Source organism: Rhinopithecus bieti, unplaced genomic scaffold, assembly GCF_001698545.2.
Source record: "Rhinopithecus bieti isolate Rb0 unplaced genomic scaffold, ASM169854v2 scaffold_14826, whole genome shotgun sequence".
NCBI classification, from domain to species: domain Eukaryota; kingdom Metazoa; phylum Chordata; class Mammalia; order Primates; family Cercopithecidae; genus Rhinopithecus; species Rhinopithecus bieti.
The window spans coordinates 3,670,173-3,687,110 of record NW_016808328.1 but is presented as its reverse complement, the minus strand read 5'-3'; the positions used below and the strand labels follow the sequence as shown (position 1 = coordinate 3,687,110).

The following is a 16,938-nucleotide window of genomic DNA, read 5'->3' as shown; positions in this document are numbered from 1 at the left end:
CAAAACATACACCCAAGAGACATTAACACCAATCTAAAACATTCGAACGCCATAGAAATTTGGCAGGCTCTTTAGCTTCTAATATTTAAAAAAGTTTACTACCGCTATTGCCAACTACATTACATTTTAAAAGGTAAAAGAAAATACATTTTCTGGGGAACAAACCTGGAACAACAACAACAAAATCACTATTGCCATAAGCTGATTTTTATGTTAGTCTTAAATTATAAAAATTAACTGAAGCCAGGCACAGTGGCTCATGCTTGTAATCATAGCACTCTAGGAGGCCAAGATGGGTGGATCACTTGAAGCCAGAAGTTCAAGACCAGCCTGGCCAACATGGAGAAACCCTGTCTCTACAAATAATACAAAAAGCAGGCAGGCGTGGTGGTACGCACCTGCAGTCCACCTACTTGAGAGGCTGACGCAAGTGAATTGATTGAACACAGGAGGCGGAGGTTGCAGTGAGCCAAGATCATACCACTGCACTTCAGCCTGGATGACAGAGCGAGACTCTGTCTCGGGGGAAAAAAAAGTTAAATTAAATTAAAAAATCAAAATAGGCCAGGCACGGTGGCTCACACCTGGCCAACATGGTGAAAACCGTCTCGCTAAAAACACAAAAATTAGCCCAGGCATGTTAGCACATGCCTGTAATCCCAGCTATTCGGGAGCCTGAGGCAGGAGAATCACTTGAACCCAGGAGGCAGAGGCTGCAGTGTGCCAGTGCACTCCTGCCTGGGGGACAGAGTGAAACTCTGTCTCAAAAAAATAAATAAACAAAAATCAAGACTGATGCAATCACTAAAGGGAATATGGGACTTCAACTCTACTGGAAATATTTTTATTCTTTTTCTTTTTTTTTTTTTGAGACAAGACTCTTGCTGTGTCGCCAGGCTAGAGTGCAGCGGCACAATCTCAGCTCACTGCAACCTCTGCCTCCTGGGTTCAAGCGATTCTCATGTCTCAGCCTCTGGAGTAGCTGGGATTACAGGAATGCGTCACCGCACCCAGCTAATTTTTGTATTTTTAGTAGAGGCAGGGTTTCATTATGTTGGCCAGTGTGGTCTCGATCTACTGACCTCACGACCTGCCAGCCTCAGCCTCTCAAAGTGCTGAGATTACAGGTGTGAGCCACTGCACCTGGCCGAAATATTTTTATTCTTAATGATTGCTTGGTACACAAGTATTTGTTTTAATATTGTGTGTGTGTGGTTTTTTTTTTATTTTTTTTTTTGAGATGGAGTCTCATTCTGTCGCCCAGGCTGAAGTGCAGTGCCTCAATCTCGGCTCACTGCAAGCTCTGACTCCCAGGTTCACCCCATTCTCCTGCCTCAGCCTCCCGAGTAGCTGGGACTACAGGCACCTGCCACCACGCCCGGCTAATTTTTTGTATTTTTAGTAGAGACAGGGTTTCACTGTGTTAGCCAGGATGGTCTCAATCATCTGACCTCGTGATCTGTCCACCTCGGCCTAATGTTGTTTTTTAATAAAAGCAAATATAAAATGTATATGTACAGTTTGAAAATAAAATTAGCTCAGTAATCACTTTAGTAAATAGATTTTCTTCAATTTAGTCAAAATAATACAAATAAATCTAGACTTAATTTAATTGCCCAAAGAAATAAAATAGCATATTTTCTTTCCTTGAGACAGAATTTCACTCGTCTCCCAGGCTGGAGTAGAATGGCATGATCTCGGTGTACTGCAACCTCTGCCTCCTAGTTCAAGTGATTCTCCTACCTCAGCCTCCCCAGTAGCTAGGATTACAGGTGTGTGTCACCACGCCCAGCTAATTTTTGCATTTTTAGTAGAGACGAGAATTTACCACGTTGGCCAGGCTGGTCTCAAACTCCTGACCTCAAGTGATCCTCCTTCCTCAGCTTCCCAAAGTGCTGGGATTACAGGCGTGAGCTACCCCACCCAGCCTAAAATAGCATCATTTTTAAAACCGAAATGAAATGGGCCAGGTGCAATGGCTCACGCCTGTAATCCCAGCACTTTGGGAGGCCGGGGTAGGTGGATTACCAGAGGTCAGGAGTTCAAGGCCAGCCTGGCCAACATGGTAAAAGCCCATATCTACTAAAACTATAAAAATTAGCCAGGGATCTGTAATCCCAGCTACTCAGGAGGCTGAGGCAGCAGAATCACTTGAATCCAGGAGGCAGAGGTTGCAGTGAGCCAAGATCACACCACTGCACTGCAGCCTGGGTGACAGAGTGACAGTCTCAAAAAAGAAAAAACAAAAGGAATGAAATGTTAACAACCAGAAACATTAGCCACTAATCTCTATAAAATAAACAGCAAGTGGAAAACATGAAGTGTTTCAGATGGCAACTACAGCACATGAAAACAATTTTCAAATTGGGTTTCAGTGTTCCAGATAACTTTCTGAGAGGTAAGAGGTTATGGAGGCAGATCATCTGAGATCAGGAATTTGAAACCAGCCTGGTCAATGTGGTGAAACCCCGTCTCTACTAAAAATACAAATAATTAGCCAGGCATGGTGACATGCACCTATAATCCTAGCTACTTGGGAGGCTGAGGCAGGAGAACTGCTTGAACCCAGGAGGCGGAGGTTGTGGTGGGCCAAGACAGCACCACTGCACTCCAGCCTGGGCGACAGAGTGAGACTCCATTTCAAAAAGAACAGAACAGGTTATGGGCAGTTCTAAGGAAATCCAGTTACCAGATCCTCAGTTCACCATGTGCTTTTCTAAAATGGTTCTGCCTCAACACTGAGGTCCCATGATGGTTTCTACCTTTCTTTTCACAATCATTTGACTCCCATGTCACAAAAGAAAGATATAACCTCTCAGCCAGTGACAGAAAAAGGACTCATCTATCACATTAAGATATATTTACAAACAAAAATACGTTTACAGAAAAGTTTTACTGTTTAATAAAATTTATAACATACTTTTATGAGTTTTATCAATTATGTAGTAATAGTCATAATTTTAAAAACAGAACTCTATCCAGAAGTACTTTTTAAGTATTTAGAGCTTTATAGTCACAAAAAACTTACTATATTCCATTAGAATAAAATTCTATAGGATAAATGTAATGGAAATAGTAGTACAGAAGAAAACGGAATTGTTAAAAATGTCTACTATAAAATAAGACCTGTTCAGTTATCCTTGAAAAGGATGTTGGTGGACATAAAATCTCTATGGTATTTAATGTCATCTCGATATTAATAAAAGAGTGATGTTACAATTTAAGTTTCGGTGTTTATTATGTCATAAATTACAGCATTTGGAGCTACTTAAAATTTATGATGAAATTTGTTAGATTTTAAAATGTGCAAAGAAAAAAAAAGTTGTTCAATTTTTGTTTTCCCTTGCACCCATGCTTGGATGTTCAACAGTCTTACAGACAATATGTGAACAAAAAAGGTTGGAAGATCACTGTACTGTCACAGGGAATTAAAATACCAGTAACATGTACAGGTAAGAGGAGATTAGTCATCCGTTCCTAATTAAGAGTAACAGGCTGGGCATGGTGGCTCACGCCTGTAATCCTAGCACTTTGGGAGGCCAAGGCAGGCGGATCCCTTGAGGTCAGGAGTTTGAAACCAGTCTGGCCAACACAGTGAAACCCCGTCTCTACTAAAAATACAAAAAATTGATCAAGTGTGGTGGCATGCGCCTGTAATCCTAGGTACTCAGGAGGCTGAAGCAAGAGAATCGTTTGAACCTGGGAGGTGGAGATTGCAGTAAGCTGAGATCGTGCCACTGCACCCCAGCCTGGCCGACAGAGGGAGAATCCATCTCAAAAAAAAGAAAAAAAAAGAGTACCCAAGATTTAAGATGTTCATGAATTTGTGTAAGATGGAATATAAAATGATTCATAAAACTTCAGGATACAACATAACAATGAATGTCTAATGAAATTTAAAATATTTTCTATTTTGATTTAAAAGATGCAAGCTAAAATATATGCTGCATAAAATAATGAGTTATGAAAACACTGGAATGAGATGCCAATGGGTGTTTAGTGTTTCCTTGAACTGTTTTAAAATTTAGGACTACCCATATTTAAGACAGCCTTAACAATGCTTTTAATCCTAGAATGTAGACAGATTAAAAAAAAAAAAACAATAAAAAACAGTCAAATAAAACCAAGACATAACTTCACAATTTAAAGTTCTTTTTTTCTTTTCTTCCAGACAAGGTCTCACTCCGTAGCCCAGGCTGGAATGCAGTGGTGCAATCATGGCTCACTGAAGCCTTGATCCCCTGGGCTCAAGCATCCTCCTATCTCAGCCTCTTCAAGTGCTAGGATTACAGGTGTAAGCCACCTCACTCAACCCAATTAATGTGCTATCTCAATTCTGTTCCTAGTAGGAATGTCATAATGAAAACACATACTGTATAAGCAAATGCTAAGAATTTGAGTTTTACTTAGGTAAAATGGGAGTTAGATTGCTGAAATTCTATAAACACAGAAATATTATTTAAAAGTAGAAAACAGGTCGGGCACGGAAGCTCATGCCTGTAATGCCAACACTTTAGGGAGGCCAAGTGGGAGGACTGTCTGAGGGCAGGAATTCAAAAGCAACCTGGGCAACCCAGGGAGACCCTGTCTCTATAAAAAAAAAAAAATCACAAAATTAGCCAGGTGTGGTGGATCACACCTGTGGTCTCAGTTACTTGGGAAGCTGAGGCAGGAGGATTATTTGAGCCCAGGAGTTCGAGGCTCCAGTGAGCCATGTTCATGCCACAGTACTCCAGCCTGGGCAACAAAACAAGACTCTGTCTCAAAAAATATATATAAATAAAAGTAAAGAAAATAAAATTTAAAAGTGAAAGAATGACTTCTCCAAGCTACATGAATGGAGTTAACAATCTATTATCTGTAGAGATAATGCATATGTCTCGAAAGCAAATCTCAACTGCTACGCTCCTTCCTGCCTACTGGACACCTTAAATAAATGTCTCTGACCCACTAAGAAAGAACAGTGGCAGGAGACACACACACACTTACTCCCATTTCTTTTCTCTGATTCAGATACCATAGTCTGAACCTCATCCAAAGCTGTTTAGCATTTTCTTGTGAAATGATGACCACAGTTGTGAGTCTGCATGTGTCATCTCACTATGCTGTGTGTTAGACTTACAGAACAAGCCGGGCACGGTGACTCAAGCCTGTAATCCCAGCACTTTGGNGCCATGTTCATGCCACAGTACTCCAGCCTGGGCAACAAAACAAGACTCTGTCTCAAAAAATATATATAAATAAAAGTAAAGAAAATAAAATTTAAAAGTGAAAGAATGACTTCTCCAAGCTACATGAATGGAGTTAACAATCTATTATCTGTAGAGATAATGCATATGTCTCGAAAGCAAATCTCAACTGCTACGCTCCTTCCTGCCTACTGGACACCTTAAATAAATGTCTCTGACCCACTAAGAAAGAACAGTGGCAGGAGACACACACACACTTACTCCCATTTCTTTTCTCTGATTCAGATACCATAGTCTGAACCTCATCCAAAGCTGTTTAGCATTTTCTTGTGAAATGATGACCACAGTTGTGAGTCTGCATGTGTCATCTCACTATGCTGTGTGTTAGACTTACAGAACAAGCCGGGCACGGTGACTCAAGCCTGTAATCCCAGCACTTTGGCAGGCCGAGACGGGCGGATCACGAGGTCAGGAGATCGAGACCATCCTGGCTAACACGGTGAAACCCCGTCTCTACTAAAATACAAAAAACTAGCCGGGCGAGGTGGCAGACGCCTGTAGTCCCAGCTACTCGGGAGGCTGAGGCAGGAGAATGGCGTGAACCCGGGAGGCGGAGCTTGCAGCGAGCTGAGATCCGGCCACTGCATTCCAGCCTGGGTGACAGAGCAAGACTCCGTCTCAAAAAAAAAAAAAAAAAAAAAAAAGATTTCCAGAACAAAGCCTGTGCCCTTGGACAATTGCCTCTGACAGACGATGGGAAGAAAGTGATAAACAGCTCAGGAGATGGCTCCAACTAGAAAAACTGTCCATTCCTTTGGAAAATAAATGAGTACTTAGGCCCAAGACAACTGAGGTGATGAAAGTATATACTAGGATACTATTTCAGGAAGTACTCTTTATGGCAGACCTCACCACTACACAGTAGCAACCAGCTCATTCTCCACAGAAGCACTGCTCAAGGATTTGGGTAAGATACTTAAAGGAAGGAAAAACAAAGTTTACCTGCTACAGTTAGTTCCCCGAAATAAATTTCCTGACCCAAGGAAAACAACTACAAATCCTACTACATTAAATCTACTATTCATCATCATTAACAATACCCATGATCCTCCCCTACCCACTTAAATAAACCTGGTAATTAAAAACTGATCATTTGCCTTCAAGCTTTACTGAAAACATGACACTATGAAAATCATCTCTGGAACAAAATAATTGTAAACTTTTTTAACTAAAATTTTAAAAAGCAAGAATTGCTGGCTGGGCGTGGTGGCTCATGCCTTATAATCCCAACACTTTGGGAGGCCAAGGCGGGAGGATTGTTAAACTCAGGAGTTTGAGACTAGCCTGGGCAACCAGGTAAGACCCCGTCTCTACAAAAAAATTGTTTTAAACATTTTTTCCAGGTTTGGCCGGGCATGGTGGTTCACGCCTGTAATCCCAGCCCTTTGGGAGGGTCAAGGTGGGCAGATCACTGGAGGCCAGGAACTCAAGACCAGCCTGGCCAACACAGTGAAACCCCATCTCTACTGAAAATAGAAAAAATTAAGGCCAGGTGCAGTGGCTTATGCCTGTAATCCCAGCACCTTAGGGGGTCAAGGCAGGTGGATCACCTGAGGTCAGGAGTTCAAGACCAGCCTGACCAACATGGGGAAACCGTGTCCCTACTAAAAATACAAAATTAGCCAGGCGTGGTGACACACGCCTGTAATCCCAGCTACTTGGGAGGCTGAGGCAGGAGAATCTCTTGAACTCGAAAGGTAGAGGTTACAGTGAGCCGAGATCTTCCCATTGCACTCCAGCCTGGACAAGAAGGCAGCAAGAGTGACCAAAAAAGAAAAGGAAAGAAGAGGAAAAGGAAAAAGAATTAGCTGAGCGTTGTGGCACATGCCTGTAATCCCAGCTACTCGGGGGGCTGAGTCATGAGAACTGCTTGAACCCAGGAGGCAGAGGTTGCAGTGAGCCGAGATGGTGTTACTGCACTCCAGCCTTAATGACAGAGTAAGACTCTGTCACAAAAAAAAAACAAATAAAATTTTGCCAGGTATAGTGGCACAAATCTGCAGGCCCAGCTACTAGGAAGGCTGAGGCGGGAAGATCACTTGAGCCTAGGAGGTTTAGGCTGCAGTCAACCGTGATTGCACCACTGTATTCCAGCCTGGGCAACAGAGTAAGACAAGGACTCGAAAAGAACACAAAACTGAAAAACAAGCATTGCTAATACAAGATGTTCAGTGATTTTACATGTGTTTAAGAAATGCAAATATCCTTGAGAGTCTATAACATAATAATCTTGAGCCATAATAATTTATCACAAATATTTCTACTAAATAAATTTATATTTTAAAAGGGCACTCACAACTTAAAGGTTTTACCTAGATCTTCCTCAATCCCTAGTTGCAATTTCTTCCCCTCCATCTTTTCTATGTCTTCATCATTAAACTTATACCATTCACCAGACTGTGGATCTTTCACATGGGCGATGTAGTGGCCAGAATAAGCACTCACTCCTCTGTGTATGAGGACTGCACTGAGTTCATACACATAGGACCCACCTGGAGAGAAAGGGAGAAAGAAAAAGAAACGTTGGGTAACAGTATTTCTTATATCCTGAGCCTGAATTGTAATGATTACGAATCTTTATACATGTGGTATAACTAAAACATGTCACCAAAATTTTACAAATTACTTTTACAAAATAATGTATATTTACACTCCCTTAACACTCTCTTAAAAACACTCTAAGCACACTGTATTAACTCTCCAAGCCTCTGCAAAATACATGGATGAAAAACTATGGCCTCCTGGGCACTCAGGGAGTATAAGCTACTCTACTACATACTGTGCTCTTCAGCACAGACTAGCGAAGCCACACGCATCCCAAGAATCGGCTGTTCATACTCTCTGATGTGTTACAAAAATTAAAACTCACACAAACCAGGGAGACACGAATGTCAAATAAAAAGGCTATTGTTTATAGACGAGAAGATAAATGTTTTGGCAAAAACTGATAGCAAGTTATGAAAACTTGCTCTGAAAACAGGTGTAGGCATTTGTCCAAGGGCACAAACTTTGTTCTGGAAATCTAACACACAGTGCGTTGAGATGACACATGCAGACTCATGACTGTGGTCATCATTTCACAAGACATATGTATCATCACATTAGCACTTTCAGATCAAAGTTTCATTTGCCAAGTCTATCTCACTAAAGCTGGAAAAAAATAAAACTAAAACTAGGTGTAGGCCAAACAGTTGGAAAATACAGGGATGAAAATTTTAAAATCTAGAATGATACTGCATTCAGATTTCTTTGTATTTTAAGTTCCTATACTATTTTAATTAAATAAAACCTACAAATCACAGTCTATATTTTACACGGTATTCAAAAAGAAAAGGCTTTATACATACATCAAAATATTGACAATGAATGAACATTTACATTTTAAAGTGAACTAAAATGTCTTAAACTTTGAGAAACATCTTGTAAAGATCCTAAACTTAAAGCAATTATGGGGAAAATTAAAGCAATTATGGGGAAAATGTGTTAGAAAAGATCACTTCCACTATACATGCTCTGTTATTTACTGGAAAACAAAAAAAATTCATTAATAAACCCACATAACCACAATTAATACTGAAACCTACAGTTTTTTTCTAACAAAATGTTTTCACATCATTCTTTCAAAAATTACTCATGACTCTATATAATTACCATAATATGCCTAACCACACCCACATTAATGAACATTTATTTAAACTGGTAGCACTTGAGGGTCTTTATAAGCAATAATATTATCTTTGCAATATAAATCTTTGCACAGATTTTGACTTTTTTTTTTTTTTCCTGAGACAGGGTCTTGCTCTGTCACCACACTGGGGTGCAGTGGCACAATGATAGCTCACTGCAGCTTCAACCTCCTAGGCTTAAACGATCCTTCCACCTCAGCCTCCAGGAGTAGTTGGGACGACAGATGTACATTTTTATTTTATTTTATTTTTTGAGATGGAGTTTTGCTCATGTTGCCCAGGCTGGAGTGCAAGGGCGTGATCTTGGCTCACTGCAAACTCTGCTTCCTGGGTTCAAGTGATTCTCCTGTCCCATCCTCCCAAGCAGCTGGGGTTACAGGAGCTTGCCACCACATCTGGCTAATTTTTGTATTTTTAGTAGAGAAGGGGTTTCACCATGTTGGCCAGGATGGTCTCGAATTCCTGACCTAAGGTGATTCATCTGCCTCGGCCTCCCAAAGTGCTGGAATTACAGGTGTGAGCCGCCATGCCTGGCCTTTTTTTTTTTTTTGAGACGGAGTTTTGCTCTTGTTGCCCAGGCTGGAGTGCAATGGTGCGATAAATCGGCTAACTGCAACCTCCACCCCGCTGGGTTCATGCGATTCTCTTGCCTCAATCTCCCAAGTAGCTGGGATTACAGGTACCCAACACCATGCCTGGCTAAGTTTTTCTGTTTTTAGTAGAGATGGGGTTTCACCACTTTGGCCGAGCTGGTCTCAAACTCCAGTCCTCAAGTGGTCCACCCGCCTCGGCCTCCCAAAGTGCTGGGATTACAGGCGTGAGCCACGGCGCCCGGCCCTTTTTTTTTTTTTTTTTTTTTTTAAATAGACAGGGTCTCATTGTGTTGCCCAGATTAGAATTAGACTATTTCATTGCTATAACAAATGCAAAGAGTATGTCACGGCACAGTACAGCCAATCACTCATTAGACAAACAATAAATATAATGGACATGGTTTCAGGCATGAAGGATACAGCAGTTGACTAAATGAACAGAGTCCCTGCATTCTTGAAGCATAGTTGGGGAAACAGTAATGTAGATTAATACCTGGGCCAAAACCCACTGAGCTTACCCCAGCTGAAAATATTGAAGATACTGGGTAAGATAAAAATATCTTTAAATCTTTCTAAACGCACTGACTATCTGTCAAGAAAATAAGAATTATCAGAAGCCCAATACCATGTGAAGGCAATAAGCCATGTAGTAAGGACAATAGAGTTTCCCTCTGGGAGTGTTAGGGGAACACTATGATCAACTTGAACTCTGTTTTTCCATATCTCAAAGGGCTTATGGGATCAGAGACAACAGCTAAGGTTCATAAAAGGTGAGGAGTCTAACAGGGGACTCCCACCAGGAAACTAAGGTTCTTTTTAAATTGATGAACAGGCTGGACGCAGTGGCTCACATCTGTAATCCCAGCACTTTGTGAGGCTTAGGCGAGCGGGTCACCTGAGGTCCAGAGTTCGAGCCCAACCTGGCCAGAATGGTGAAACCCCATCTCTACTAAAAGTACAAAAATTAGTCAGGCATGGTGGTGGGTGCCTGTAATCCCAGCTACTCGGGAAGCTAAGGCAGGAAAATTGCTTGAACCCAGAAGGTGGAGGTTGCAGTGAGCCGAGATCATGCCACTGCACTCACTGCACTCCAGCCTGGGCAACAAGGCAAGACTCCGTCTAAATAATAATAATAATAATAATAATTGTATACATTTATGGGTACAATATGAAGTTTGAAATGTTTACATCATGGAATGATTAAATCAAGCTAATCCATTTTCTGTGATGAGAACATTTAAAATCTGTTATTTTAGCTATTTCAAAATGCACAATGCATTATTTAACTGTAGTCACCATGCTGTGCAATAATCTCCAAAACTTATTTGTCCTGTCGAACTGAAGCTTTGCACTCTTTGAATATCACCTCCCCAATCCTCGTTGCCTGTGCCATCCACCACCCCCACTCCCCGGGTTCTGGTAAACCCATTTTCTTCTCTATTTGTATGTGTTTGACTTTTTTAGATTCTATATATAGTATCAATGAGATTATATAGTATTTGTCTTTCTGAGCCTGGCTTGTTTCACATAGCACAATGTCCTCCAGATTCATCCATGTGATCACACATGATAGAATATCCTTCCCGTTTAAGGCCAAATAGTATTCCATTGTGTATATATACCACGTTTTCTTTGAAACTAGAATTCTTTGGTTTAGAAGATTATCAAAATGAACCTGCTCTCCACAGGAAATGATAAGACAAAATTATCTGCCTTATACTTAGACTTTGGGACCTAGGGGTAAAAATCAAAAACCAAAAGGAAATCTCCATTACAACTTCATAAGAAGCCAGCCCTCAAAAATATTTTTTTACTATGAATTCACACTACCTATGAAGTCAGAAAAACCCCACGCCAAGAGTTGTGTTTGATGTGCTCCTGGGACGAGTGATAGTCCTAAGGAATGAGTTCCGTCAACACACACACGTCACATAACACAAGTCACTCTTAACTGTGAGGTAGCAAACAGCAGCAAAATCAAACTGATGAAGATTTTCACTTCAGTCAGTGGAAATAGCAAATACATAAATAAAATTTTAAGTATATTTAAAGAAATAAATGATGAGATTAAGAGGAATAGAGACTACAGAAAATGAAAATCAAATGATAAAGAACCAAATCAAACTCCGAGAAATGGAAATCATAGTCACCGACAGTCAAAACTCTATAAAATGGTTTAACCTCAGATCAGGTTCACCTGAACAGCGAATGAATAAAGTGCAAGGTGGAGCTGAAGAAATTATGCAGAATGCAGGACAAAGCAATGAAGAGTTGGGCGTCGTGCAGCATAGAATAAGAAAATCTAACACATGTCTAACTGGCATTCCAGAAGGAAAGAGAAAAGAGAAAAAGCATTCAGAGGTAATAGTTGGAAAATTTTCAGATGCTCTAGGTGAGAAGAATAAATCAATTAAAAACGAAACCAAGTGTTAACAGCTCTTTTAGAATGTGTCTAGCAGGCTTTCCTACTAGAAAACCAGAAAGATTTTTAAAGAATCAAAATTAAAAAACAAACCAAAATTGGTCACAGTGACACTGCAAGACACCAAAACCAAAGAAGAGGTCTTAAAATCAGACAAAATAAAACAGGTCCCTTGTTAAAACAAGAATTAGACTGCAACCAACTTTTCGACAGCAACAACGGATGCCCCAAGGCAACAGAATGCTATCTTCTTCAATGATATCTTCAATGAGTAAAAGTAACCATCCATGATTAGAGAAAATGAATTCCACAAGGACAAAATAGACACTTCCAGACAATAATACTTGAAAAGAATCTTTCACCCATAGACCCTTACTAAAAGAATTTTATAAGCTCTAATTCAATATTTTAAAACTCTTCCAGATGGAAGGTCCAGAATGCAAAGAATGATAAACAAAGGAGGTAGGTCAACACCAGGATTCCTATGTAAGATAGTCTGTAAGTTTCTTTTTTAAAAAAGATAGAACTAAAATACATATGAAAAATAGGCCAGGTGTGGTGGTTTATGCCTGTAATCCTGGGACTTTGTGAGCCAAGGCAAGAGGATTGCTTAAGGCCGTAAGTTCGAAACCAGCCTGGGCAACATAGAGAGACTCAGTCTATAAAAACTTTAAAAAAAATCAACCACGCATGGTACTATACACCTGTGGTCCCAGCTACTCAGGAGGCTGAGGTAGGAGGATCACTTGAGTCTGGGAGGTCAAGGCTGCAGTGAGCCGTGATCGTGCCACACTCACTCCAGCCTGGATGACAGAGCAAGACCATCTTAAAATAATTTAGGGGAGTGTCGATTGCTTACTGTTTTGAGATCATTGAGGGTAAAGATGTTATCCAGAGAGTTAAGAATACATGTTATAATTTCTAGGTTAATTATTAGTATTAGCTGGCCCAGGCTGCCTTAGGGGGCATTTTCATACTCCAATTTTAGGGCTTACCTGGAATCACCCCCCATTGTTCTTTCTACTACATGCACTCTCCCCATTACTTCATGTGAAAGGTGAGCCAGAAAAAGCCTCTCTTCCTAACCTCAGGGAACCATAAGAACTCCTGACTGGGCACAGTGGCTCATTTGTGCCTGTAATCCCAGCACTTTCGGAGGCTGAGACAGGTGGATCACCTGAGGTCAGGAGTTCGAGATCAGACTGGCCAACACGGTGAAACCTTGTCTCTACTAAAAATACAAAAATTAGCCATGCATGGTGGTGAACACCTGTAATCCCAGCTACTCGAGAGGCTGAGGCATGAGAATCGCTTGAACCCAGGAGGCGGAGGTTGAGGTGAGCCAAGATTGCGCAACTGCACTCCAGCCTGGGTGACGAGCGAAACTCTGTCTCCAAAAAAAAAAAGAAAAGAAAAAAGAAAGAAAAACTCCTAAGTCCTGAACAGAACAGCAGAAATAAAAAGGAGGGGGAAATGTCATGGTCTTAGATTGCCCATACCAAGTTCTTCCAGTCTGTGTAAGCCAGGGAACCTCAAGCCTTGAACTCTGTGATCATATCTAACCAGCACAGGCCCCAAATGCCTGACAGAAATAAACCTAAGGGCTTTGCAGAGGAGATGGTACATATCCTAGCCCTAGGGGAATCCCCATAAATAATTCTCTATGTGCAATAAGCAGCATGCGGTCACAGACAACCACAGACAGAAGAAACAAAACAACACTGCAACAACCAACTCAGGTAGAGAGATCATCCTGAACAATATTCCAACACTGTCAGTAATGGATTATAAAACTGGGTGTTTTAATGTTTAACGTTTTAAACATTTTTTTTTAATATTCTGGATACCTTTAATACCTTTGTGAACAAATATTGATGACAACTCACTTTAAATAGATCAGTAACTGAGAACGGTGATACATTTCTTTTTGTGGCTCTATTGACCCTAATTGGTCAAAAGCACCTCGTTTTGCAAGACAATGGGTAAGGAAGAGAGGAAGAGAAAAGGAAAGGAGGCTGAAGAGGAGCCAAAGCCCAGGATTCTCTAGAAATGCATCAGTCTCCAGAGTATGGGAGTACATTGGGTCCCAGAAACCTCAGCGGGACCTAGTTCTCAAAAACACAAGAGTGTCCAACGGATGAAACCTCAGCTGAAAACACAGAAGGTAGCAGTGTCCAAAGACATTGCAGGGTCTGAGAGGAACAAAGTTTGATAAGGTTGTTAACTATCACAGACTCAGCAGGATCTGGGGGAGTCACCAGTGGGGTTCTTCTCCCACTACCTTCAATAACCCAGGTAAAGAAGCAGGGGCAGCATAGTAAGATTTAATTATGGGTTATGCTATGACTGGCAACATCCCAGGAGAAAAAAGAGTAAACTAAGCCACGTTTAGGGATGCATGCTTATATAGTAAAATGCTAAAGAAGAAAAAAATAAAAGAAGCGTTCCACATGAAAGTCAGATAAATGGTTACACTTAAGGGGAGGAAGGTGGTTTTAACTGTGCAACTGGGAGGGGCATAAAAGGAGGCTTCTGGGGTACCAGAAATGTTTTTCTTTCTTGATCTGGGGAGTACGCATAATTCACAATTCACTAAGCCATGCATTTTCACATTCTGAACTTTTAGGAATATGATATATTTCAAAATTTGAAAAGAAAAAACTAAAATATGCTGATATATATGAAGCTTCAACTATGGAAGGACAAGGCAAGGTAAGGCACTGAGTAAGGGCCAAACAAGGGTGGAAGGCAAGATCACTGAAAAAGAGAAGTTGCTATTGGGTCAGCTGGAAGGAGCGTATACAAATGAATCTTAATAATATTCTCTATATCATTGATGAAGACAGTAACCCACAGGTATTAGCAGTAGCTATAACTTTATTACCAACAGACAGCATTAAAAATTTTGACATTATAATTCTTGCAGATAACCTGGATTTATATTCATCAATTCATTAAACTCATCAACTTTAAAATGAAGGCCAGGCGTGGTGGCTCACACCTGTAATTCCACCACTTTGGGAGGCCAAGGCGGGCAGATCACCTGAGGTTGGGAGTTCTTGAGACCAGCCCAGCCAATATGGCGAAATCCTGTCTTTAGTAAAAATACAAAAATTAGCAGAGTATGATGGCGGGCACCTGTAACCCCAGCTACTCGGGAGACTGAGACAGGGAGAACTGCTTGAACCTAGGAGGTGGAGGTTGCAGTGAGTTGAAATCCCACCTCTGTACTCCAGCCTGGGCAATGCAAGACTCTGTCTCAAAAAAAAAAAGAAAAAAAGAAAAGGAAAAAAGAAAAAGAAAAACTTCAGAATTAACATAGTTTTTAGGCCAGGGGCGGTGGGTCACGCCTATAATCCCGGCACTTTGGGAGGCCAAGGTGGGCAGATCACTTAAGGTCAGGAGTTCAAGACAAATCTGGCCAACATAGTGAAACCCTGTCTCTACTGAAAATATAAAAAATTAGCCAGGCATGGTGGCAGGCGTCTGTAATCCTAGCTACTAGGGAAGCTGAGGCAGGAGAATTGCTTGAACCCAGGAGATGGAGGGTGCAGTGAGCCGAGATCATGCCACTGCACTGCAGCATGGGCAATAGAGTGCAACTCTATCTCAAAATTAAAAAAAAAAAAAAAAAAAAAAGATAAGTTTTTAAATCCCCAAGGAACATGGCAAGACTTGAGTTGGAGAGTCAGGGGCTAATGTTTGAAAATGAGAATCCCTCATTCTAAAGATGTCTGCATATTTGCAGGCTCACCATTTAAAGAAACAGGTGGATTCTCCTTTTAACAACAGATCATCTTTTAGATCCATCTTCTGACTTTTGTGTGGCTATGTGTGTACAGCTTTGTGTGGTTATGTGTGGGTATGGGAAAATATAAATACTAATTATCTGGATGACAGAATTACACATGGTTTGTATTTCTTTTCTTTATGCTTTCTGAATTTCCCAAATTATCTAGAACAAACTCCAAGCAATTAACAAAAGTTAACTGTTTTTAGTTTTCTACCTATATAAGGCAGAGCTAGTATTATGACAGCGTGTAAAAGACAAGCCTATTAACTATAAACCACTAGATTGCTTTTACCAGCCCTAATTAACAATTCTAAAATGAGAAGATAATATTTATTTATTTACTTATTTATTCAAAAATTAAGGAGACAAACATGGTGGCTCATGCCTGTAATCCCAGCACCTTCGGGAGGTTGAGGTAGGAGGATCACTAGAGCCGAGTTCAAGACCCTGTCTCTGAAAAAAAAAAATTAAAAATTAGCCGGGCATGGTGGAATATGCCTGTTGTTCCAGCTTAAGCCCAGGAGGCTGAGTCTGTGATGAGCAGTGATCACATCACTGCAATTTAGCCTGGGTGACAGGGCCAGATCCTGTCTCGAAAACAAATTAATAAATAAAAAGCACTATATTTAGTAAACCAACATACTAAAATTAAATATTTCTACAGGTTTTGATCTAACACGTCCTTTTGATAAATATTTTCTTTATAGCATAAACTGGACAAATATATAATAAACTTAATAACTATAATAGTAACAATTCAAACTCATCCAGTTGAGTCAAGCAAAGTGCTCATTTCACATCTCCTAAGTTTCTGGACTGGGAAGCCACTAACCCATTAGATTTTCCTCGATTTCAATTACCTGAACAAAGGAGGCAAGAAGCAAACTACTACATAAAGTAAAATAGAGCTAAGTTTATTTATTCAACAAAATATAACAATCTAACATTGAAGTCCAAAAGCAAACTTGAAAACAGTTTCCTTATTCCCTAGAGGTACAAATTTTAAAGTACAGTACTGAAGAGTATCATACATTTGAAAGCTTACATATCTATTTAGCACATTCCTCCCCAACCTTCCCAATCATGTCTCCTAAAGGTTTTTACAGCTTGTTTCCATTGTAAGCTGCCTCTAGAAATTTTTTCTTTTTTTGGAAAGAGACAGAGTTTATAAAATAATTTCTACATTAAAAATTTG

General features: G+C 40.4%; 1 protein-coding gene across 1 annotated transcript in view; it reads right to left on the bottom strand.

Moving 5' to 3' along the window:
• USP48 (ubiquitin specific peptidase 48) overlaps positions 1-16,938 on the bottom strand; it is a 116,297-nt gene that overhangs the window by 54,059 nt on the left and 45,300 nt on the right. The window contains exon 9 of the mRNA XM_017886478.1: positions 7,562-7,741. Within this exon, the coding sequence (XP_017741967.1) occupies positions 7,562-7,741 (180 nt within the window). The remainder of the gene's footprint in view (positions 1-7,561; positions 7,742-16,938) is intronic.